The sequence below is a fragment of the Indicator indicator genome, chromosome 30, assembly GCF_027791375.1.
Source record: "Indicator indicator isolate 239-I01 chromosome 30, UM_Iind_1.1, whole genome shotgun sequence".
NCBI lineage: Eukaryota > Metazoa > Chordata > Aves > Piciformes > Indicatoridae > Indicator > Indicator indicator.
Window position 1 is genome coordinate 7469054 of NC_072039.1, and position 26174 is coordinate 7495227.

General features: G+C 40.8%; 1 protein-coding gene across 1 annotated transcript in view; it reads left to right on the forward strand.

Annotated features, from left to right (window-relative positions):
• Nucleotides 1-12873: 12873 nt before the first annotated feature.
• GTF2I (general transcription factor IIi) overlaps nt 12874-26174 on the forward strand; it is a 58562-nt gene continuing 45261 nt past the window's right edge. Inside the window, 9 exon segments of the mRNA XM_054394572.1 lie at nt 12874-12969; nt 14347-14495; nt 16166-16290; nt 16737-16920; nt 17112-17140; nt 18118-18192; nt 22816-22947; nt 23389-23572; nt 23764-23792. Of these exon segments, the coding sequence (XP_054250547.1) occupies nt 12874-12969; nt 14347-14495; nt 16166-16290; nt 16737-16920; nt 17112-17140; nt 18118-18192; nt 22816-22947; nt 23389-23572; nt 23764-23792 (1003 nt within the window).

Below are 26174 nucleotides of genomic sequence, written 5' to 3' on the forward strand. Positions count from 1 at the left end.
AGAGACCCAGGAGAGGCTTCACACAATGGCTGCTTCAGGCAGGATTCAGCAAAGGTGGGTCTGTGTGCAACAGCACAGCCAGCAGGAAAGAACTTCCCTAGCCAGCAGGAAAGAGATGTTACAGAAGTCTGTCATTCTGAAGGTGATCATAAACCCATATACCTGTCTGGATGTGTAACATTGCTTGCCTCACCTGGGTTCACAACAGTGTTTTTTAATCATCATGGTGTTTTGGGTACCACCTGTTGTGAGTTCTTTATTTGCAGGCTTCTTTTGCCAAAGCTTTGATGTGTAAGTTGCTTGGGAAAAATATATGTTAAATGGGTGTCACCATCCCCTTATAAGCAGATCATGTAGCTGAGTTGTTGCCACTGTGTACAAGTCTTTGGGTTAATATCTCACAATCCGGAGCAATTCTTACACTAAATATGTTTTTTAAATGTATCTAGTTTCTGCTTGCCTAACTATGGAATTAAAATAACAAAACCCTATAAAACATCGTAAAAAAAACAGACAAAAATAAAATGAAAGGCTTGTAAATCCATTAGGTAAGTTGAATGGCATAAAAGTTTGGTCCATGTACAGCCTGGTAAGAGGCTACTGGCAGCCCTATGTCTTCTGCATCAGGGCATGAGAACTTTTTCATAGAAGTTTGGGTGTAACTCATATTCCTCTGGAAATACTGTGAGTGTCATTTTCTGACAATAAGTTACTGGCACATTCCCATACACTTGCTTGTGGAATTGATTTTTGTTTCTGGTCTTGGATCCTGGATAGAGAGAGACTTCTCATAGGACTGGCATCAATGTTTTAACTCAAGGTAGAATGGATGTCATCTATTTCATGGAAATCGGTGGTGTGGTTCATTTGGTTAAATACAATAACAGGACTGAGGGAGGGGATGGAATGACTGAGAAGTGATGGGGTCATGAGTTTTCCAGCTCCTTCGATGTGTGGTGTGGAGGGCATCAGCACATTGGTGCAGATGTCACAGTTCACTGTGAAGCTCCTGTGTTAAATGTGCGCTTCAGACACTGGTTGTACTGATTGGATGGAGTTCTTTTCAAGGTGGTGTAGGTTAAGGACTAACTGTCCTACCACACAAATAAATTCCTCTAGAGGACTAGATAGTACAAAGTGGGATGAAACAGGATATTGTAATTTGTTACTCCCTTCCGTATTGTGCATCTCTCTATAAGGAATAGACCCCAGCTCACACTAGCAAGGACAACAATTTCTCACTCTGGAAAATATGTCAGCACCAGTTTTGTTATAATTAAATAGATGCTGATAGAGCTTAGACGAATTCAATTCTCAAATATTATATGTAAGTATTGATGGGCACACAGAACTAAAGTAATTGTTACTCAACATGATCCTCACGTTGACTAAGTAAATATAATTACACTGGCAAAGGCAGAAATTATCAGATGGTCAGGACTGTTGTGATTAATATTTCATTTTGTTGACATGGTTTCACTGTAATTCCAGAATGCCTGGGTACTGCAGCGGGACACTGCGTACTTAAAAACTTAAGTGAATTGTTCCTGGAGTCTTTCTGGCTTTGATACAGAAGTGGAAGTTTATACCAATGGTTTTTTAACTACTCTGACTGTACTGGTTTTAGGGTTATGCCTTTAAAATTTTTCACAGATCTTGAGCAGAAAGTAGTAAGAATGTAAATAAATCACTATTGGGTGGAAAAAGGAAAAATAATGATTATTCTAAATGATTCCATTGGAGGGATAGTTCCCTTAAGATTTTGTTCTCAAAACAAAGTTCAGTTCTGTTGCAGCAGTCTGCAGGGTGTTTCTTCACTTCTCTTGCTTTGCTGAGGGGATAACAGCTGCTGTACTGACCTTGACGCTGAGTTCTAACATCATCTCTCCTTTTCTCTCTTTCTTCCCTTTGAACAGGAAGTTGGGGGGGGGGGGGGATGGGGGAGGCAGAGAGCCAGCTTTCCTGGCTTTGGCCAGGAAGGTTTTGTGCTGTTTTTGTTAATTGTAAATATCTGTAAATATTGTAAATACTGTATATTTGTACATATTCATTGCATTCCACTGTAGTTTTGCTTGTAAATATAGCTCCATTTGCTTCCAAGCTGAGCTAGTCTGGTGAAGTTAATGTAGGGAGAGGAGTTTCAACCCACCACACTGACCTGGCTGTTACGTTCACTTCTGTATAGTTGGCTTGTGAGGAGTAGTTACATACTGCATTTTTATTTCATCTAAGATTTTGTGATTATATGTTGGAATCTTTAGAAATAGTGAAGACCAGATTTAAATATCTCTTTGTGAACATTATGCAGACTCAATGAGAGAAATCAGAGGTCCTTTTAAAACAACAGTTGCTGGGATTGTGATTTACATTTTTAATGGTTCTTAAGAGTAACAAAGGTAGTTGCTATCTAGGCTGACTAAAGAGTCATGATGTGGTATCATGAAAATACCTAGAAAAATGGGAATTAATTGTTACTGGGTTTAGAGGGTTCTCACGGGTGCACAATGAACAATGCTGCTGGATTGGTGTGACCTTGTGGTGCTATTGGGTGTGGTGAGCACAGAAGAGAGACCATCTTTGTAAGCCTCAGATAAGGAGATGAGGAATGGTGTAAGGAAAGGTAATAGACTGTGAAGTAAGCCGTTTTCTTGATGATAAGAAAAGACAGAGATCTAAACAATTAAGGTTCACAACTCTCTGAGCATGTGTGAACCTTGCGATCAGCTAGCTAACAGACTGATGAAGAGCATTGGAGTATTATTAGAAGGTGTCATGGAAGCACCCACAAATAGAGAGCAACAGCCATCTGAAATCTGCTCTTCCAACACAATCAAATTACAGATTCAGATGTCAGTTGGGAAAATACTGCTGTGTAACTAATTAAACTATTTGGAGAGATGAGCCAAAATGTGCACACGCTCACTCAGTATAGATACTCACCAAGGTGAGGGGAAAAGTAACTGGGGGCCTCACAAAAGTTAGGCAGGCAGAACCACTGATAAGAAGGAATGGGATGGGAGATAATTGTGTCCTTGAAGGTGGGGGTTCTACTTTATATCAACCTAATGAGTTCCTGGCCAGGTTTGATTACATTTGGAGAATGGGAGGACACCTATGGTAATGAGTTCCTGGGAGTAATTTGTATTAGCTATACCTATCCTCGGAAACCTAATGAATATGTGTGCTTTTTAACATAAATAATGGTTTGTGCCTGTGAAAGTTATGTGAGTTAGGCAGAGTGATCCCCCTTGCATCCGTTGCCATAATATAACATACCTCTTCATACCTCTTTGTGGGTTGTGGGGTTCTTTTCTGCAGGACATGGGGACGAGGACTCCTTAGGTTCCATTAGAGGAGAAAATCTGACTGCCAGGCTGCTTCTGTGTGGCGAGAACTCAACTCTCTCCATTTATACCCTGCGAGTTGTTATGCTGTGGTCAATTTCTTAATTAGTCAGAGGGCTGACTTCTAGACCCAGAGAGCCAGCTAATGTCTGGGAGATGTTAAGCTGATCTTTATCAGCTTCTAGCAAGCCTAGGCCATTTGCTTAGGGTCTGTCAGGACCCTGTGTTTGTGGGGGTATATATATACATACACACACACACACACGTATCTCCTGGGACTGGAACCCATTGATATAAATAAGCTAGCCAAAAAAAAAGTCTTTTAAAATTTTATTGGGAATAAAAGCAAGCAAACAGCACGCGCTGCGCTGAGGGGGACAAAATCACAGCAACCACTACAATAGCTTCTACAGTCTTACATAGCTACCTCATCTACATAACAAGCTTTGCTAAATAGAAGGCATGGATATGATAATGAGCTCTCGGAATGGGGTGCTTATGCGCATTCTACTTGGCAGAAGTCTTCTGGGGGGGTCGAGGAAGAAATCTTCCTCACAGTGTCTGCTGAATAACCTCCCACCTTAAGCATGCACCATTCCCAAGTTTTCTTATCTGAAATCCACATTCCAAGACAGAGCTGGGAAAAGCTGGTACAGCTTTATCTCTGGTCTGACACCTTCGGAGCTTGATTCTTCTGGCTTAAAAGTCTTTCTAAGAGCTTTTTGAAAACAGCTTCTTGCGATCTTTCAAAACAAGCTCCTTGAACTTTACTCCTAACTCACCCTTTAACACAAATCACTTACTATATGCATAACACCATCTATATTTCTGGTGTGACAGGTTCCAAACATCTGGGTGTGTTGGAAGCAGAGCACTGGAATGCAAGCCACATTTTGCTTTCACTTGGAGGGGTGGAAGGCTGTTAAAGTTTTAAAAGGCTACACTTAATTGTAAATAAGGTTTTTCTAGAGGTTTCTAACCCTGGGGTGGACAAAATGCCTGAGGGGGGTGGGCTGGACAGAATATTAGAGATAACTATTCCATTTCATTGGCTCTGCAAACTTCTCTATATCTGAAAGCACAGGTAGTTCTTTCTCTTTTCTTCCCTGTTGCATCTTGCTTGCTTGCAGCTTGCCTCTCCTTTGACCTTGTTCTTGCTGGAATAATCTCTTGTTTTGATTGTGAGTGTGAGATACAGGGCTGGAAGCAGGCGAAAGTAGGCTAACTGCATGCAGCCTCCTTTGGAGCCCTTTGTCTCCAGAGGGGGCGGGGGGGGGGGGGTGTGTGTGAAAGCTGAATTTGTATAAGGGAGCATTTCTGATGTTGTTGAATTGTGAATATATGTAAATATACCCTGTATATGTTTATTGCCTTTTATAATTCCATATTTAGTCCATTTTGTAAATATAACTTCATTTTGCTTTCCAAGATTCTGAGCTAGTGTGGCAAGTCTATTCCGAAGGTAAATCTCCGATTTGTTGAGGGGCAAATCCAACCCACAACAAAAGTGTCACTGGAATTGACTGCCCCAGGAATGGAAACACAGCCCTACCACTTGATCCAGACTGTACTGGAACAGGGTGGAGCTCCAGGGCATCTGCAGTGAGAAGTCTTCTGTATGCTGCAAAGCAATCTCATTCTGAGTGAGAATGAAGAGTGAATGATATATGATGGGTGTTGTTTGATGTTAATTGCTGCTGGGTGTGACTTAGGTGGTATAGAATGAAGGGTGGAGAATGTCACGGGTTGAGTTCAATCTGCTGCTGATACTCAATACCTTGCTGCCCTTCATGGCAACTTCACAATGAAAGTGCTGGCTGGAGCAAAGTATTATGGGTTGTAACATGGCAGACTTGCTGTTCCAGTTGCTGCTTTCCTTTTCTGGGTTTGGGCTGTTGGTGTTTTCTGCTGGGCTGGCTGCAAGTGGAGAGGTGGGAGAGGGGTATGTTGCTTCCTTCTGTGTGGTAGTTTGAGGCTGTGCCTTTTAAATTTATTACAGATTTCAAGCAGAAAAATAGAAAAATGTAAATAAATCACTATTGGGTATAAAAAGAAAAAAATAGCGATTATTCTAAACAATTCCATTGGAGGGATAGCTCCCATAAGATTTAGTTCCCAAAACAATCTCTTCTTGCTTTTTTGCTGGGAGGATTTCTAACACTTTTTGCCGACCTTGACTGTGTTGTTTGTCTGGTATTAATATATCTCTGCTTCTTTCTCTTTCTTCCCTTTGAGCAGGGGGAGGGGAGGAGGCAGGGAGCCAGCTTTCCCTGGTCTTTTGGCTGTTTTGTTAATTGTAAATACCTGTAAATATTGTAAATACTGTATATTGGTACATATTCATTGCATTCCGTTGTAGTTTTGCTTGTAAATATAGCTCCATTTGCTTCCAAACTGAACTAGTCTGGGAAAGTTAATGTGTGTTGGGGGGGGGAGCGGAATTTCAGCCCACCACATTCTGCTGCTACCTGTGCATTTCGCTGTGCTTTTTTGCAAATAGGCTAAGGTAATTATGCACCTTATCTCGCTGAACTCCCTTTATCTCAACTCAGAGGGGTTTTTGTGTTACTTTCCCTCCCGTCTGTGTGTAGCGAGCAAGGTTTGTGAGAGCAGGCTGTGTTAACCCAGGAGCCCTACTGTGGGGCTTGAAGGCAGAAGAAGAAAGGGTTGAGATAAGGAAAAGCAAGATGAGCAGAGGATTGAGTTAAGGCTTGAGGCTTGTTTAAGAGAGTTTTATATATGTGTTTTTTTCCTGTGGGATATTCACTGTGTTGATCAGTTTTCTTCCAGGGGTGGCTGGGGCCAGTGTGCTGGGGTCCTGTATGTATTCACAGTGGTGCTGAGGGGAATGGCGTAGAGCTGTGACATTGCTGGTGGATCAGTTTGCTCTGTTTTTATCCAGAGTAATACAGATCTCAAGAATACCACCTGGTAATCTGCCCCAAGGCCGGATAGTTGAGTGGTAGGATGCATGGGCGAATATGAGCAAATGCCTAGGCCAGTGGTCACGTCTGGTTGGTTTGGAATTTCACCCTGAGCAAGTGCAAAATCCTAACAAGCTGGTGAAATATTTGGAAAAAAGTCTGTCGGCAACTTCTGCTTTTCTGCAAATAGGCTAAGGTAATTGTGCACCTTATAATTTCATTAAACTCTATCTCAACCCAGAGGGGTTTTTTGTGTTCCTCTCCCATCTGTCTGTAGAGAGGGAGGTTTGTGAGAGCAGGCTGTGTTAACACGGGACAACTGGCAATGTTTCTGTGAGGGAAATCCCAGATCCATTGCTTCCATTTCTCTTGCGCCATGGCTTGTGAAGATACTCCCTTTCCAAATGTTATAGATGAATTCACGAGAAAATTTAACATTTTATTAGAAATAAAAGTGAGCAAACAGCACACTGGGCTGAGGGAGCAAAATGCAAGTGCTCTACCTCACAGCACCCCTACAATTGCTTCTTCTTCTTTATATAGCTACATCCTCTACATAAACAGGCTTATGCTAAATAAAAGACAGGGATATGATAATGAGTTCTCGGTTTGGGTGGGGTTTCCTTGCTCATGCGCATTCTGCTTGGTAGGGGTCTTCTCGGGGGTCTATAGATGAAGTAAGGAGGTCTTCCTCACAGTGTCCACTGAATAAAAAACCCCACTCTTAAGCATGTGCCATTCCTCAGTTTTTTTTATCTGGAGACAACACATTCCACACATTCCTGGATAGAACTGGGTACACAGCACTTATATCTAGTCCGGCTCCTTCTTGGTTTTTGGTATGTCTGGTCAAAAGCGCACACAGCTCAGCTCCCTTTGTTCGAGTTTTTCAAATACAGTCTCTTATACACTTACCCTCAAAACAAGCTCCCTTGAACGTTAATCTTAGCTCACCCAGTTTTATACCTTTAACACAAATCATTATTATATCCCTCACACCAAAAATGGTTGGTAGAAGCGTCACACACTCTGAGCACCCTCACTGTTGACCATTTTGTTTTTCCTCTATATGTGAGCAGTGTATTGGTTTGAAGGAGCTGAAGACTATTGCTTATAGAGCACTTGTATAATTTTAAAAAGTTCAGTGACCTGCCTGGGTGTGTTCCTGTGTGATCTACTCTAGGTGATCTTGCTCTGGTAGGGAGGATCAGACTGAATGATCTTTCAAAGTCTCTAACATTCTGTGATTCTGTGACATGTCAAGACAAGGAAAATAGATCACTCTAGTGGAATTATGCAGGTTAGCTATGAACAGATGCTGGAGGGTGGAGGTGAGAATCCCCTAATCCTGTAGGCATTGTGGCTAGATTGAATGTGTTACAGAAAATGAGAAAAAAAATGGTGGTAAATTTGCGTCCCAACAGTTTCTGCACCGGGTTAGCTAAGAACCATCAGAGTGAGCTTCCTCTGAGACTGCTGAACCAAATTACAGGAAAAATAACGCTGTGTTATAGTTTGAATATTATATGATAAATGAAAAGTTTTCCAGAAAATTCCAGAATATAGGAGGCTGGACAATCTCCAGAGGGATTGGACAGGATACTATGAAAAATATGTTTATTCCATCCCATTGGCCTGCAAAATGTTATACATTTGGAGTTACAGTGTGTTCCTCTGTCTGTCATGTTTTCCCTCTTTGCCTCTTCTGAACTTTGCCTTTACTTCTCTCGCGCCGACCGTTGTTTGAGTTTTATTGCGGTGGGGGAGGTAAGACAGCATGGCCTTCGGGCTGCAGTGTACAGGGAGGTTTGTACAGGGGGTTCTGGGCTATTGTCTAGTTGTGTATGTATTTGAATATGTCTATTACCTTTTATATTTAGCCTACTTTTATAAATAATAATGCCATTTCACTTCCAAATTCTGTGTAGTGTGGTAATTTACTCCTTGGGGTAAATTCTAAACTGTAATGGGGTGCAAAACCAAACCACAACACACTGATTTTTTTTTTTTTTAACCAAGATCTGCTTAAAAAGATACATTTGCACTTAACGGCTTGTGAGTTTGGAAAGAACCAATGTGGTGGTTTTAAGGCTATGCCTTTAATTTCTTTTCACAGAGTTCGAGCAGAAAAGTAAAAGAATGTAAATAAATCACGATTGGATGTAAGAGAGAAAAATAATGATTATTCTAAACACTTCCATTGGAGAGATTGAAATGCTTAAGATTCAGTACTCAAAGCAAAGTTCAGTGTGTCTGGTGTTTCTCTGCTGGGCAGTCTAGCAGGGCGCTTCTGCGTTTCTCTTCTGGCTTTGCTTCGGAGATAACACACCCTCATACTGACCTTGAAAGCTAAGTTCTAACAACCTCTCTGCTTCTTGTCTTTCTTCCTTTTGACAGGGGGGCTGGGAGAGGGCAGGGAAGGGGGAGGCAGAGGGACAGCTTTCCGGGCTTTGGCCAGGAGGGTTTTGTGCTGTTTCTGTTAATTGTACATATCTGTAAATGTTGTAAATACTGTCTATTTTGTATATATTCATTACCTTCCATTGTAGACTGTAGTTTTTGCTTGTAAAAACAGCTACATTTGCTTCCTAACTGAGCTAGTCTGGTGTTGTTAATGTGGGAGGGAAATTTCAACCCACCACACTACAACAACCAGCTTCTGTCCTTTGTCTCAAAAGGCCAATATTTGGGTAGAGTTAAATACGCTGAAATTGTGCCTTGACCCAGGAGGCAAAGAAAGAAGCTGAGGGGCGAAAACTACAACAGCCAAAGAATCAGTCCAGCTTAGCTGGATTTTGATTTTGTTTTTTGATGGTATATTTTGTTATTTTCCTTCATGCTCCAGCTTTGTAATGGAATGCATGCTTTTGTACTCTGCTAAGGTAAGTTTTTTTTTTCCCCCAAATATCAAAAGTTGGCCCATGGGGATCTATCAGGAGCTGGATTTCTTTCCTCTTGGGAGCAGCAAATAATCAGTGGTGTATAAGGATGAGCTCATACAAACTTGCCTACAGCTGTGTTTTGGAGTTCTCAGGAGGTCTGCTCTTTTCCATCAGTGTCAAAGATATGCTGTTGTTGCTTATTAAGAAGCTTCTCCCAGCAACATACATTTCTTAATTTTCCCCCCTTCATTTTCCATATATATTCTTTGTATACTTAAATTTAACAGCTTTTCTTCATTGTTGTAGCACCATAGAGATAATCCCTCCAGAGTACCAGAGAGTACAAGGGTCCAGATGGTCCCCAGAGGGAGGAACAGGACATTGTAAAGTTGTTATTCCATCTCATAATCCTGCATCTCCCTATATAAACTGGCTTCACAGCCAGTTCTTCCATATGTCTCCCTTCTAGCTCTCCAGGCATGTGGCCTGCTGGGGAACAGTGTGTGGGGGGAAGGCCTTGGCCTGGTTGAGACCTGGTCTTGGAAGGTTTTGGCCTAGTGAGACCTCTTAGGCACAGTTGGAGAACTGGGACGAGGTGATTCTGATTTGTGTCTATGGTTTCCTTTGTGCCTTTATGTTTTGTACTTCTGTTTATTTTTGTAAATATTTCTATTTAACATCCAATTCTGTGCAAGTGTTTGTATTTACTCCTTTGGGATAAAATACCTTTCTGTCCTCCACTTGAACCAGGACGTTCATAAAGTTTAATTGTTTTGTTTAGTTTTGCTTTTTGTGTGTTTGACAAGCAGCTACTACAGAGAGTATCTATTACTGGTTTATCAAGATTGGCCTGTCTGCCCCTGTGTGAGTACTGGGAAGATGGAAAGTTTTGTGGGTTTGTTCTCTTGCCTTTAGTGTTTCCAGTTCTTAAAATTAGAAGCCTGCCAGAAACATGTGGAGTGATATAATGTGTTGGTTTTATTTAGCTTCCTGAAAAGGTGCTGGTTTTGGTCTTTGATTTTTTTTCATTGTAAGAGGGAAACCCAGAGGAGTTTTTAGCCCTCTATTGTGGTGACATTCTCATCAGGCAGCCTGCTGGTTTTAGCTGGGATGGAGTTCATTTGTGCTGAAAAAAGTGTTGATAACGCAAGGATGTTTTCATTATCACTGAGCAGTGCTTGCACAGAGTCAAGGACTTTCCTGCTCCTCTCCCTGCTCCACCAGGGAGTAAGCTGGGATACACAAGAAGTTGGGAAGGGACACAGTTGGGGCAGCTGACTGCAAGGGACCAAAGGAATATTCCATACTGTATGAATGATGTCATGCTCAGTATATAAAGCTGGGAGAAGAAGAAGAAAGGGAGCGACATTCAGAGTTGATGACGTTTGGCTTTCCATGTCACCCTTGTGCCTGACAGAGCCTGGCTTTCCTGGAGATAACTGAACAACTATCTGCTGAGAGGAGCTGGTGAACTAATTCTTGTTTTGCTTTGCTTTTTTGTGTGGCTTTTGCTTTACCTGCTAAACCATCTTTATCTCAGCCCACAAGTTTTACCACTTTCACCCTTCTGATTCTCTCTCCCGTCCCTTCAGTGGGGATCATGTGAGGAGCTGAGTTGGGGTTAGTTGCCAGCTGGGGTTAAACCACAGGCAGGAATGGCTAAATGTTACATCCTCACTACTCTGCCAGTGTGTTTTGCAAGGCTTTGGTCATTGTTAGAAGCTTTTACTTGGGCAATTACTCATTTTTTCAGTTAAACTGAAGGATTTATATAGCATTATAACTAATGTTAACTGATCTGCAAGTTCTTTTTTTTAGCAGTATGTGATTAAGATTAATAGATGTATCATAAGTGGTGCTCTGGCACCCATCTTTGAATTGTTCCAAGAGTGGTTTTTACGTTGGCTTTTTCATGTGGCATGTTGGTAAAAAGTAAGGTGTTATGCTTTTTTCAAGGCTTTGCAGTGGAGATTTATGTTGGGCAGTGGTGTTACCACATTTTCTGAAGGATGGATCTTGGAGAGGCAAATAAACACTGTCCTAGTGGTATCGATAAGGGTAGTGGAGAAAAATCTTGTTTGCAAGGGAGAAACTGGCAAAGTGTAGGGAAAAAAAAATTATGACTTGCTGTCAAGTGGGTAGGAAAAAATATTCTTTTGCTGCCATGGTACAGAAGGATGTCTCTTGAATTGTCATTAAACATTGATCTGGCATCATGCAAACTGGTTAAAGAATGGGTATCTGAAAAAGACAAGGCACTGTCCAAGACATCCCTAGGGTTCCAGGTCTAGGCAGTGTCCTGCTGGGCTTCTTTTGGCCTGCGGTAGGGAAAGCTTCCGAAGCTCTTGTTGCTAAGAAGCTCTCTTTCATGCTTGGCAACACACTCTGCCCATGGATCTCTGCCTTTCTCGAGTGAGGCTTCCATGCATGCTCAGGGAGGAGTGTCTGAGGCATGGTCTGCCTTGGAGGTGGGTAGCTTGTGACCAGGTGTGTGGTTTTGTAATATAATTACATTATAATGAGGAAAATTCACCTAAAGTTCACCGTTTTTTCATCAATGCTGAGGTGTGATCCATCTTTTTGGACAGCATCTATATGGTTCATTGGCAACGGAGGGTGGTATGGTGCTCTCTGTACCATGCAGTCCCCCTTCCCGAAATGTTTGCATGTGTGTATCCACAGAGACCTCATCCCATTGTTGGGATCAGTAACTGCTCCTCAGGCAGGCTCCTGTAAACTCATGCCAAGATGGTAGCTTAAGTTTCAGGGTTCCTTATTGTCCCAGCTGCTGATGACAAGGTTGAGACAATCTTCTGACTGGCTCTTAACAGACCTGCATTCTCCAACAGCTGCTGACAGTGCCACTGCCAGTGTATCCATAATGGGGTTAAAGCTGACAGTGCCACTGCCAGTGTATCCATAATGGGGTTAAAGCTGACGATGCCACTGCCAGTGTATCCATAATGGGGTTAAAGCTGACGATGCCACTGCCAGTGTATCCATAATGGGGTTAAAGCTGACAGTGCCACTGCCAGTGTATCCATAATGTGGGTTAAGGTTGGATGGCCTTAAGAATCATAGAGAAGTCTTCCAGGAGGACTAGACAGTCTGGAAGGTGCATACCGGAAAGTGTGATCTTTTCTTATTTCATTCCCATAATGCCTGCATTGTCCCTGTCTAAAGGAACAGCACAGGCTGTTCAACTGCCTTTCTTCTCCCTCACTCTCTCCCTTCGTGGCACAGACCTTATCTCTGCCATGGAGAGGAGGTTTGTGGCCTGGCTTTGGCCTTGGCCAAGCTAATTTTTAGCTGTGTCACTCAGGAGGGATTGTTCTAATGCTTGTGTCATAACTATGATTTGCCATTTCTATACGTCTGTGCTAGTGTCTTTTGGTGTGTTTATCTTAACTCCTGGAGTTGCAAACATGCTTAGAAAGAAAAATTGATGCAAATTCAGCTAATCAATTAATGTGCATCTTTCTAGGCACAGAGGGTTGTCATGGCACAACATTGAAACTTCTGAATGTTTAACTGCAGTTTTGGATTGAAGAGTGAGCACTTCCTGCAGTTAATTTACCTGTGTGTTTACTTGTGTGTGTGGGGGGTGTTCTGTGTTTTATAAATATTATTTTGTTTTAATTTGCTTGCATAAGAGAAGTTCTTGTTTTCTTGCACTGCTGTGTATATCTAAAGAGCTTTTAAATTTCCTTTTATAGGAGGAAAATGGCCCAAACTGCCCCAGCAACATCCGTTGAGGAGGAGGACACCTCTTGTAGCAAACTGGTGGTTACGTTCCTGATGTCAGCACTTGAGTCAATGGTTAGTAGAGAAGTTAAGCAGCCAGCCCATTACTCTGTCTTGGCGTGTGCAGGATGGCACCTGCCTCCTGCTGGGGAGCTGGAAAGGTGTGATGTTCTATTTTTACCTTGCGTGCTGTCCAACCAGCTGTAATTTTGGCTCTTTGCTTATAGAAAATCATGCTAACAGATTCTTACCAGGAATTTTGTTTCTTGGTGTAGTTGGTTGGTAGTTTTAAAAATTATGTTTTCAACTAGGCATATTTATTCTTTGCAGCAGTGAGGCATGGTTAAAAGGCAGGAGTATGTTCTGGGCATTCTGATCTGTAATGTAGAGTGAATAAATGGTCTTGGAGCTCATGCCTTGTCCACAGCTGTTGAATAAACTTAACAAAACTTGATCAGAAAACACCTTTTTAAAGTTGCTATATCACCAGTCTTGTAGAAGTTAGTTAATTGTTGCATGGCAGGGTTTAAGGCTGACTAGGGCTGTGAGTGGAAACGGCCTGTGCTGTTTCCTTAAAGGAACTGTCAAAGATTTGGTTCTTTAAAATTGCTTTCTTAAATGATGAGCCAGAACAAGAATTTTCTTTTTAGTAATGAAACTTTGAGTGGGATGGTTATAAGGTAAGTGATTATAAGGCTTTTTCCCCAGTGGATATGTTCAGTTCCTAAAGGCTTTGTGTCCCTATTCCTCTCATACTGCAGTTGTTGGTGTCTTTATAGGTTGCAGCAAACTCTGATCTGAGTTTGTGGGAGAAATGGACTTTTACGATCATTTTCTCATGACCTCACTAATGTTCTTAGGATCTTTGCTCTCTCCTTGTGCCTCATGCTTCCTGCCTTTCTCCCTTGCCAGAAAGCTCCCCCTGCAGAACACATGCAGGTGTTCACCGGGAAGGCATAGTCCTTCTGCTCAGGAGGAATTCACCAGAACCTGAGCACAGCTGACAGTACAGGGCAGACTGCAGCAGCCTTCCTGCTTGCACCTACACCTTTCTGAACAGAACATGGTGTGTGAGAAGCTGCGAGTGAACAAAACTCCAGTATACTCTGTTGAAAGTTGGAATAAGACACCCAATATGATTCTGTTAACAGGGAAGTGATAACTTCACATGGGTTGATGTCATAAATAATTTTAATTAAAACCAGAGTCTAGACAAGGCTTTGATTTTACTTAATGCATCTGCAATGCATTTAAGATTCCTGCTGAGAAGCATTTTAGATGTATAAATTACCCTTTGCTAATGGCTGATGTTATGTTACTCACAGTACCTTCTGAAGGGTGGGTGCTGGCAACAGAAATAATCACTGGTTTACAGGATACCAGATAGATTTCTGTTAACTGTACTCTTAATTATGCTAATAAAATCTTTTTTTTTTTTCTTTCTTTCTTTAGTGTAAAGAACTTGCTAAGTCCAAAGCAGAAATTGCCTGTATTGCTGTATTTGAAGCAGAAGTATTCATAGTTGGAACTGAGAGCGGAAGAAACTTTATCAATTCTAGGAAAGAAATTCAGAAGGATTTTGTTAAATACTGTAAGTGTCAGTTTGGTGTTTTTGGTTTGTTTTTTTTTAATTTCACAGGCTACTTAATGTATGTTGCATAATGCTAAACTTTGGGGAGCAAAGATCTGTATATCAGGGCCATTTGATCTAATTACATTGACCATGGCAAAACCAGCTGTTTAAGAACATAAAAATCAGCAGTAACAGTGGTCTTGTTTGCAGTGTTTCTTCCAGCTATGCCTGGAAATGTTCATTTTTTCTTAAGACAATCTGACAGTAAGAGGTATTAGACTGTCCAACCTCACAGCACATTCTGCATTTCTTAGGGAATGTTAATTTCTCTTTGTATCCCATCCTCCAAGTCTTTTTTTTTCTGCTTGTGATGGCTGGACAGGACATTGAACAGGTAGTGGACTCCTCAAATGTTTCTGGTTCTTTAGATCACTTCATGCCTTCATGAAACAGATGCACATTTTGGACAAGGTAATATTTTTAAGTGGCTTTTTTATATCACTGTTATTTAGTAGATAGAAATTTGTATCTATACCATTAAGGCAGTTTGAGTCTGTGGGTGCCTGTAAGAACCACAAAGTTACAGACCTCCAGAGGGGCCAGAGTGTCCAGGAAGTAGACTGGAAAGATGTATTTCATACCCAGAAGTCCTGCATCCTTATACAACTGGCTGCAAAAGCAATTTTCTTCCCTTTTTTCCCCTCTCTGTCTCCTCCTGGGAAGGATGCCTAGGCTCTTACTTGTCTTTGCAGGGGAGCGAGGCCTGGTGTCGGCCTTGGCAATGCTGCCAATTAGGCATGGAGTGGTCTAATTGGGGCCCGGAGCTGCCAAGCTGAATTTGTGCTGTGTCACAATGGTGTGGTATGGAGGGTAGAGAGGCTTGTTAGAGAGGGGACATGAAGGCTTGGGTTTGTTAGCCTGGTGTAAAGGGAGGTTTGAGTGAAGATTTGACTTAATGAGCTTCTGTGTTGAGGCCAGACTATGGATTTCTGAGTATTTTGTATGCTTTGTGCTATTGTCTATAGTTGTGAATAGCCTTTCCATTTAAACTTTCCATCCTATCCAATCCTTTGTGTGAGCATTTTTCTTCTTTTGCCCCTTTTGGAGCAAAAAAGCAATTTGTCTCGCTCTAAACCATGACAACCATCATGACTTGGAATTACATCTACATTACTTTGGTACTCCTTTAAGTACATCTAAAGTGTGGGTTTTATTTAATGTCATTTTTTATAGTAAAACAGTGGAACTTTTCTGTTCATGAAACACAATCCATTAAGTATAGGATGGTAATTTTAGCAGTTAGGTTTCCAAGATTCAGGGTTTGTGGAAGCCTTGATAGGTGTTTATTTTGAAAGAGTTGTTGATGGACACTGCTTAAACAGCAGTGAAAGGTACCCTCTCCTAATAGTGATTTCTGCCTATACAACCAAAAGAAGCCTGCTTGGATGCATCACCTAAGAAGGTGATATTTACAAAGGTTGTAAGGAGGATATAATTTAGTGTGAATTTAAATTTACTCATTGTTTATGCACATGGATAAGTGCATTTGCTTCTAAGGCAAACAAGTTCTTAGGATTTTCTGGCAGGAATCCTTCCTGAGTGTCTCTAGTTTAAAGCGGAGGGAACTGGGTACTTGAAGTTACAGTAAGTTATTATTTTATTTTTGTCTTATCTGTATATATAACTGCCAGGTAGTAGAGAAGAGAATGCTGCAGATCTGAAGAAAACAAAGACACTGCCACCTGTAAATGGACTGACGGTGGATACTGAGGAAGAGGAAGCTCTTGTGAAGTCTGTGGATGACTTTTTCTGCTTTTGCTATGGTAGGTGCTTTTAAGTGTCCTAAATAGCTTTTCTGGATTTCTGAATTCTTATTCAAATTGGGAGGAAAGTACTGCATGACTTTGCCTTCCAACTAAACTGCTGTTAAGGTACACATAAGTGTAGGTTTTAGTAGCCAATGCTAAGATGTGCACACACATTGGGTAATTCATAGTTTTCTTCTTGATGTGTTTTGTGGGATGTGATTTGAGATTCTTGCAGAGCACAGCCCATTTGGCTTTCTTCCAAGGAAGCCTTGCTTTTTCAGTGGGTTCCAGTGCATGTTAATGAGAGTTTCCTACATAGATTTTCTTCTGCACCTTGCTTGCACTCCAGACCTTTCCAAAGTAAAAAGGTTTTATGGTGGACTTGCCCTTTTGCAATCCTGAGCACTCTTGACCTGAAAACAATCTCCTGTTTGGTTGTTTGTTGTTTGTTTGTTTTCTAGGCAAGGCTTTAGGCAAGTCAACGTTGGTACCTGTGCCATATGAGAAGATTGAGAGTGACCAGTCATTTCTGGTAGTTCAGGGCCTGCCCAGAGGAGTTGCATTGCAGCATCCATCCAAATATGATGTAGTAACACTGAGATGGATTCTGGACCACAAGTCACAGATCTCATTTGTCATCAAAAGGTTATTTGTTCTCTCTCGTGCTGCTCTGTCTGCTTTGGTGGACGTAAGTCCAAATAGTTTTCATTTTTAATGAAGTACCTTGCAGCTTGTTTCTCTTAAACATGAGTGCTCTCTCTTTAATGCAACACCACCAAGTAAGCAATGATGTCTTTGCTAATGCTATGCCCTTTTCTTTCCATATTTGCATGCAGGGCTGTTGTGGAGCTGAAGAAACAGCCAGGTAAGTTACTAACTCAGACTAAACAGATCAGAATTTTAGTTTAGGTAGCAATATAGATACAGAATTTGGACATGTGGATAAAGTGGCAAACTGTGCAGAAATTCCTAGACTCTGAGTTTCCTTACTTATGGAACTGTAACCTTTTCCTTTATGCTGTCTGCCAGGGGCAACTAATTAGAGATAAAATCGTGTTCTAAATGCATAACCTGTTTGTGTCTAGCTGTATTTTAGGACTAAGCTGGGTCCTTGTGAAAATATTCATTTTCTTCTAGGTGAAGGATTGGTTTCTTCCCAAGCTTTTCACTTAGCATGATAGAGTCATAGAATGGCTTAGTTTGGAAGGGACCTTAGAGTAGGGTCTCACAAGAGCAGAGTAAAGGGGCAGAATCAGCTCTCTTAACCTGCTGGGAGGTAAAGGCATGAATAATCCCATTAAAGGCAGTGGGATGACAGGTGTGCTTAGAGATAAACTGGTGGCTTTCCCTTTTGTTGGGTTGGGCCACAGTGCTCAGCAGTTTGCACAAGAGTTCAGTTTTTCTACTCAACCCAGTGCTTTGCTTTAGTTCTTTGTGCTTTACAACTTTAAACTTGCGCTTTGAGAGCCTTTTGTGGTTAACATTTAGCTCAAAGGACAAAAAGGGTTAACTTCAGCTTTGAGTGAACTCAGTCCCAGACTCTTTCCAGTGCTGCTTTCTAGGCTATTAAAGTAGTTTTTATTTTGTTGGAATGGTATGAAAACATTTTGGCAGTGCTGTGAAGGCTTATGGAGGGCTTATTTCCCTTCAAAGATACCACAAGCAGTTGAGGACCTTTGGTGTTGCTCCATCAGCAGCACAGTTTGATACATACTATATCTAACTTGGCTGTACATTAGTTTTTGAATGGAGACCAGCTAGGATCTTGGCAGGTGTTTTGCTTGGTTGGTTTTTGGAATCTGTTATTACCTTTGATATTTGATCCCTTTGTCACTTCTACAGCAGCTTTAGGAATGGCCCCAGTAGCAGTGAAGGAGGAGCTAAATGATCCTGCATACTATGAACATAATACTCCAGGTAATGATGCTAGCTTTTTATATGTGTTTTTGTCTCATGAAAGGGTTGATTGCTTGAGTGTTAATTTCTATGTACCTCATTACTTCTTCTGGGTCATTAGAGGTGCAGTTAGAGAGCTCTGTTAGGATACAACATTTCCCTGCTGCCTATCATTTAAGTTATTCTGGAGAATACCAAAAGAGCTGAAGTATAATTTCAGCATGGCTATATGTGTGTGTGGGCTGATGGAGAAATTCCTGTCTGTCCTGGGTTGAGTAAGAACAGAGCTAATTCTGTTCAGTGATTTTACTTTTCAGCTCAGTCTCTTCTAAGTAATTGCACATTTGCAGTTACCAGCATGCTGATATTTAGGGTAAGCACCAAAGACTGGGGATGCAGACCAAGGTCTCTACTAAATCTTGTGTACTGCATGGGAAGTGCAGAGTAAAAGGCTGCACCTGGAGGGAGGAGCAGACAGGACAGATCAGATGACCCTGAACTGACCAAGGAGAGATTCCATTCCATCTCCATCATACCTGGTATAAAGCTGAGGAGTCACCAGCGTCAAGTTCTCTTCTTCAGTATATGTTTGAGTAGACTCCTGTTCATTCTGCCTTTGATCCCAATCCATGTGTTCCTAAATCCAGTTTCAGAATCCTACTCCTGATTCTAGTTTCCATCTGCTTTTGAGTCCAGTCTGACACTTCTGCCACAGCATCAGTAGTCATGGTGACTCCTGGCCATCAGAGGGCTTGGGTTCAGTATTGGTTTTTTATCTTTTAATATTATTGTTACTATTTTCATTAAAGTAGTTTTAATTTTCCAATCATTAAGTCTCTCTCCCTTATTCCTTTAATCTTCCCTTTGTGAAGGGAGAGGGGCTGGTAGAGAGTGCCTGTCACTTGCTTAGTAGCTGGCTCAGCCCTAAGACTTCATAGTCTCTGTTCATTAGTCTAAGAAATGTAATCCTCTGCCATTATCCTCCCAGCATTTCTATTCTGTTGAGCTGGATGAGTGGAAATCTTATATATATTCGTCATTGTTCATACAGCCTTTCCTAAATTCAGCATTACAGAAAGTATGAAACAAACATTTTATGTGTGAGGTTTAGGAGTTCTTTGACAAATTCCATTATGGACGGGGAAAATGTGTTTGTGGTGAGAGACAATTTAACAGCCGTTCTCTTTGTTTCCCAGCAGCCCCTTCAGTAACATCAGAGACATCTAAAAGAATTGGTATTCTGAAAAATTATCCACTTAAAGCTTTTAGTTGTATCTTTCTCACATCTGCTTTGGGAATTGAATGTAGGGGTTTACTATTCAAAGCTTTGCTTCCTTGATTTGAAGTGAAAGTTTAGTGTATTGGAATTTAAACTTCAACAGAAACGAAAAATTTCAATTGCCTTAATTTTTGGGTGTCCAAATAGGTGTATAGAAGGGAATCTCATTTCTTTTGTTTCTAGATTCAAAAAGGAACATCAGATTGATTGTTTGTAATTGGTGCAGGTTGAGATTTTTTCCATGAATTTCAGTCTGTGTCATATCTGGTTATAAAGTTTAATAACCATCAAAGGGATGTGTGATCTTTTGGTGCAGATCACTGGTGGTTTTCACTGATTTTCCTTTCAGTAAGCTTGACAAGATGGTGAAAAAGGAAGTGGCAAAACTAATGTGTGCCTGGAATCCTCCAGATCAGCTGTTAGCTGATACAGGTGTCTGACATGTTAGTGAATTGAGGAGCATGGTGTGATTGAAATTGAGATGCAGAAAGCTGAGGTTATGTGCATCAAAATAAATAACTTTAAACTGAATGAAACCATGTCTGAGAAACTGGAGACAGTGCCAGAGAATGACATTTAGCCCTGTGAGAGGGCTGCTGTTTAGGAGCTGTATTTATCTACTGTTGTGTACCTAGGGGTGATAGTAGTTGGTAAATAAACCTTACTTCTGTGTTTACACCAGTTGGTTTAATATGACTTCAGTAGAAATGTCCTCTCTGGAAGTTTTCTTACAGAACTGTGTTACCATCTGCTTTGACTTTTTTCCATGTTTCTTGTAATTGAAACTATCTCAGGCATTTGGCACTGGACTAAATGGACCACTTACCAGTCTTTGTGGCTGTTCTTGTATTTCCCACTGTTCTCTTTCTTTCTTTCTTATTAACTTTTCTAGTGCTCTGAAGAAGGGTTCTAAGTGATCAGTTGAACTGATTGTTATTTTCATGTCTGCTAAAAGACCATGATCTTTCTCTCTGTTGTGCTTTGCATTTCATAGAATCACAGAATGTTAGGGGTTGGAAGGGACCTCTGGAGATGGAGTCCAACCCCTCTACGCATGCAGGATCACCCAGGGCAGGTCACACAGAAACATATACAGGCAGGATTTGAAAGTCTCTAAAGGAAGAAACTCTACAGCCTCTCTGGGTAGCCTGCTCCAGTGCTCTGTTTCTCCTCATGTTGAAGTGGCGCTTCCTGTGCTCCAGATTACACCCATTGCTCCTTGTCCTATTACTGGGCATGACAAAAAAGACACCGGCACCTTCATCTTGACACCATCCCTCATATTTATAGACATTAGTAAGGTCCTTTCTCATTTGCCAGCATCATACTATGTTTTCCATGAACTAGGTGATAAATTTGACATAGTTCAAATATATTGTAGTTAAGGTGACTCCGCAGATGCTGCTGAATGTCAACTACACAGGACATCATGTGAAGAGCCTTTGAAACAGAGATTCTTTCAGACTGTCTGCCAAAGTGATCTTTTGCAGCTTACAGAGATCTGAGAGAAGATACTCTTCAAAATGCACAAGGAGAGCATTACTCTGCCAGAAGAATTAAAATATGTTCCTACGTCCACTGCTACTCGGTTTTTAAAGAGTTTCCAATATAATTAACTTCACTTTTTTACACTTTAGTAGAATTAAATGCAAATTGCTCTTTCTCTCACACAATGTTGGTAAGCCTAATCCTATTGATGATGTTGGTGCAGACTTCCCTCTCATTTTTCACTGTTGGCCTTGCAGCCTGTTCTGGAAATCATTATAGTGCAAGAGCTCTTGAGTCTGTGTAAAGCAATACATCATCCGTGGGGGCACACAGCCTTTGTCTATATTTGCAGTAATCCTTGATAACAAAGGGAAAAAATGTTTTTGGTTGTATAAATCCTATTAAGCCAAGAATAAGGAATTTCCTACTGTCTTTAACACCAACTGCACTGCTGCACATGCAACCTAACAAGTATAATCCCCACCTCCTTACCTTGTCTGGAAATGCTTAAAGGCTTATGGTAAAAGATCTTTGGTTCTGTTTTTGTTGCACGCTGTGCAGAACATTTCAGTGAGCCAGGGAGTTTCTTTGACAAGTGCTAATTTAAATACAAAATCCTGGAGTGTTTGGTAAAATCTTTTCTGTGTCCATCATTCATCAGTCCTGATTTTTGTTCCCCACTTCAGGTCCCCCCCAGAACATATCCTCAGTAACAACTAAGGATCCTGAAGTCAAAGTCACCTTTAAGGGTTAGTTCTCCAATTCAGTGATTTTGGTCTATTGGACATTTTTTATGTCCCAAAAGTGCTTTTTAAACAATGTCTACATCACTGAAACAAATAGGGAAGCTTAAATTTAATTATTGAGTATTGGTGAACATGAGATAAAAACCTCCATATTCACCATTTCTCTGTCTCATCTAAATGGCAGTAAAGTCAGTGTCCATGATGTTTTCATGCAAGGATGTTGGTTAGGAGTCAGCTATATTTCTTGTATTTCATGTCCTGTAACTGCTTCAAAAATTTTTTTTGCAATGCCTCCTTCTGGAATGGCTAAGACCAAGGTGACCAACTTAGCAATTAGAAAATTAGGCAATGTGTTTTAAGACCAAGTTGACACTTGTGGTGTTACTTTCACCTTTATATAATCCAGCAGTAAAATAATTCTTGCATTATCTCAGTGGAAGAGGTGATAAGAGAAGAGTGATTAAGTTCTGTGTGTATGTAAAGGTTTTTACCACAAAATTAAAGTGCTTTGGAAAGGTTTTCTCTACCAGAGCAAGCAGCAGTTTTTCCCCCTCTGTCTCTTTGTATTAAATGAATTTCAGCTACATCCACCACTTTTATCTGGGTTTGAAACAGGGTTTAGCACCTTTAAGCTCTTCAAGATAAAACATAGGTAGTTTTAAGACTTCTTAATGAAAGGATACTTCCAATTAGATAAAAAACTAAACCTATGTCTACACAATTTATTTCCTGATTTCTTTTGCATGGTCATTTTATGATCATGAGATGTCCAGCTGTGTTTCAGAACACAGTATAGTTTTCTTTAGTTCCTTGTGCTGGCAGTACCAGCTTTTCTATATTGTTTGTGTAGCATCTCCTCTTCAGGTCACATTTTTGAGGAAACATCAGTTAAGTAAATTGTTTCTCTGTTGAAACTTGTTTTTTTTTTTTTCAATTCTTTGGTGAGATGTGGACAGTGCTGCTTTTGTCACTTGTTTGCAGTGGAATCATTGCCTGCCTCCTCCAAACTGCAGCATTCCCCTTACCTCTGAGCCAGGCACTTTGGAGCCACGCATGCTTCGTGGCCTATTTCAGTCTGCTGCTCCCAATAAGTTATTTTATTTTTGTCTTATTTGTATATACAACTGCCAGGTAGTAAAGAAGAGAAAGCTGCAGAACTGAAGACAACAAAGACACTGCCTCCTGTAGATGGACTGAAAGTAGATACTCAGGAAAAGGAAGCTCTCGTGAAGTCTGTGGATGACTTTTTTTGCTTTTGCTATGGTAGGTGCTTTGAAATGTCCTAAATAGCTTTTCTGGATTTCTGAATTCTTATTCGAATTGGGAGGAAAGTACTGCATGACTTTGCCTTCCAACTAAACTGCTGTTAAGGTTTAGTAGCCAATGCTAAGATGTGCACACACATTGGGTAGTTCATAGTTTTCTTCTTGATGTGTTTTGTGGGAAGTGATTTGAGATTCTTATATAGAGCACAGCCCATTTGGCTTTCTTCCAAGGAAGTCTCTGTTTTCCAGTGGGTTCCAGTGCATGTTAATGAGAGCCATACTTAGTTTCCTGCATAGATTTGCTTCTGCACCCTGCTTGCACTCCAGACCTTTCCAAAGTAAAAAGGTTTTATGGTGGACTTGCCCTTTTGCAAACCTGAGCACTCTTGACCTGAAAACAATCTCCTGTTTGGTTGTTTGTTGTTTGTTTGTTTTCTAGGCAAGGCTTTAGGCAAGTCAACGTTGGTACCTGTGCCATATGAGAAGATTGAGAGTGACCAGTCATTTCTGGTAGTGCAGGGCCTGTCCAGAGGAGTTGCATTGCAGCATCCATCCAAATATGATGTAGTAACACTGAGATGGATTCTGGACCACAAGTCACAGATCTCATTTGTCATCAAAAGGTTATTTGTTCTCTCTTGTGCTGTTCTGTCTGGTTTGGTGGACTTAAGTCCAAATAGTTTTCATTTTTAATGAAGTACCTTGCAGCTTGTTTCTCTTAAACATGAGTGCTCTCTCTTTGTTGTCACACCACCAAGTAAGCAATGATGTCTTTGCTAATGCTATGCCCTTTTCTTTCCATATTTGCATGCAGGGCTGTTGTGGAGCTGAAGAAACAGCCAGGTAAGTTACTGACTCAGACTAAACAGAAACAGGTCAGAATTTTAGTTTAGATACATAATTTTGATATGTGGATTAAATGGCAAACTGCAGAAATTCCTAGACTCTGAGTTTCCTTACTTATGGAACTGTAACCTTTTCCTTTATGCATTCTGCCAGGAGCAACTAATTGGAGATAAAATTTGTTCAATTGCATTTTTAATCCTTCTACTGAACTTAAATTTAATATGAATTGAATTGTGTCTTAGGGAAGGGAGAAGTGAACTGATGGAGGACTGCATTGCATTTTGGAAGGTGCCAAGGCTTTGCAGTGCTCTATGTTCTAATACCTAACTGAATTTTTGGCATTTGTAGTGCATTTTAAAAATTGATTTTATCTTCTGAAGCGGCTGAGTGTTGTAGTTCCTATGAAAGTCTCTATGTATTAAAAAATCTGAGCTAAGGAGATTTTTTAAAAACTCTGTAGATTCACTCCTAGCTTCAAAGAAATCCCTTCTCCTATTCCTTTCATTGGATCATAGTGCTTTACTTGCAAGATTTTTGTGTGTGAGGGTTTGTTTTATGAAGAGGATGAAGCAATCTCTATAGGTTTGTATTCCAAAAAGGTTTCACTTTAGCAGGAGAAACAGACAGGAGTTAATGCTGGATTAGTAAAATTAAAAATGTGTTGCCTGTGACTAGAGAGTAGGAAATTACAGAGATGCAAGGCAGGTTTTCATTGTGGTAAATGCCATTCTAAAAGCATAATCTATTTGTGTCTAGCTGTAATTTAGGACTAAGCTGGATCTTTGTGAAAATATCCATTTTCTTTTAGGTAAAGGATTTATTTATTTCCCAATCTTTTCACTTAGCATCATAGAATTGTAGAATAGCTTAGGTTGGAGGGGACCTTAGAGATCATCTACTCCAACCTCCCTGCCATGGGCAGGGACACCTCTCAACTAGACTTGCCTGCTCAGGGCTTCATCCAACCTGGCCTTGAACAACCCCAAGGAGGAGGTGTCCACAACCTTTCTAAGCAACCTATGCCAGAGTCTCACCACCCTTGTACTGAAGAACTTCTTCCTAAGATCCAGTCTAACCTATTCTCCCTCAGCTAGACACCCTTATGAAAACTCCCTCTTCAGCCTTCTTCTGGGATCCCTTCAGGTATTGGAAGGCAGCTCTCTAAAGTCCCCCCAGAGCCTTCTCTAGGCTGAACAAGCCCAGCTCCCTCAGTCTATCCTCATAGCAGAGGTGCTTCAGCCCTTGGATTATCTTTGTGTCCCTCCTGTGGACTCACTCCAACACCTCTGTGTCCTTCTTGTGCTGGGGAAACCAGAACTGGATGCATATTGGAGGTAGGATCTCACAAGAGCAGAGTAAAAGGGCAGAATGGGCTCTCTTGACCTGCTGGCCACATCATGAGATCAAGTAGAGAAAAGCATGGTGAAATGTACATTAGAAGGAATTTTATCTTGGTGTTGCTTTGCAGGTTAATAAAGCAGTTCCATGAGATCTGTCTCTCCTACCTGTGAACACAGCAAATGTGCACAAGTGCTTGTAAAAGGCGCTCAGGGCTTTGCTTCATGATGTCAGTGTTAGCTTTTCAATTTGTGCTGAAGGTAAATGGAGTACAGGAAACTCAATGATTGTCTTTTAACTTTCAGGACCTCCTCTGCCAGATCATGCAAACATACCTCCAAGTGCAAGGTGAAGTTAAAACAATGTTGTTGTTTGTTTTTTTTTTTGTATCAGCTGTGTCTTTTCATAGAGGTTATCTTTTCCTTAATGTGCTTTTTCTATTTAGATGACCTGCAAGTACCTTTTGCTTGCCTGGGATTATAAAAAGCATGAAGTTGAATTTTCTCTTTCTTTTGACCACTATTTGTGGGGAAACTGTTAGCAGATGGCAAAGTTTCCCCCTGGTTTAGGTAGCAGAGGGAGTGTTCTTAATTCACAGTCTGTCAGTCAGGGATGAGTTTGTCATGTTTTATGATATGGCAGCAGTGGGGAACAGATGTAATGTTGCTTCCTTCCCCCTCCTCAATTAAAACTAGAATTAATTTTTGTGTGATTATTAGTAAATGAAGAGATTATAACTGGAAGAACTAAAAAATTGGTTAATGTGAAAGCAGGGATCAGTTTTCTGTGCTTAGGAGTTTGCTTCTCATTAAATGATAAACCTGCTTTGAATATTGGGTATGCCCTGAAAATGTAGGGATAAGAGATTCCTGGCAATTCCCTTGAGATAAATCAGATAAGCCAAGATGCAGGGGGCTTTATTTTTGTGTTCCCATTTGACAACCTGTAAAGCTTGAGAAACGCTCCAGAACTGTGATATTTGGGTTTTTATAACACCAATGTGCTTGTTTATTTTTGTAGTTGTCCTCCTATTCCCCCTAC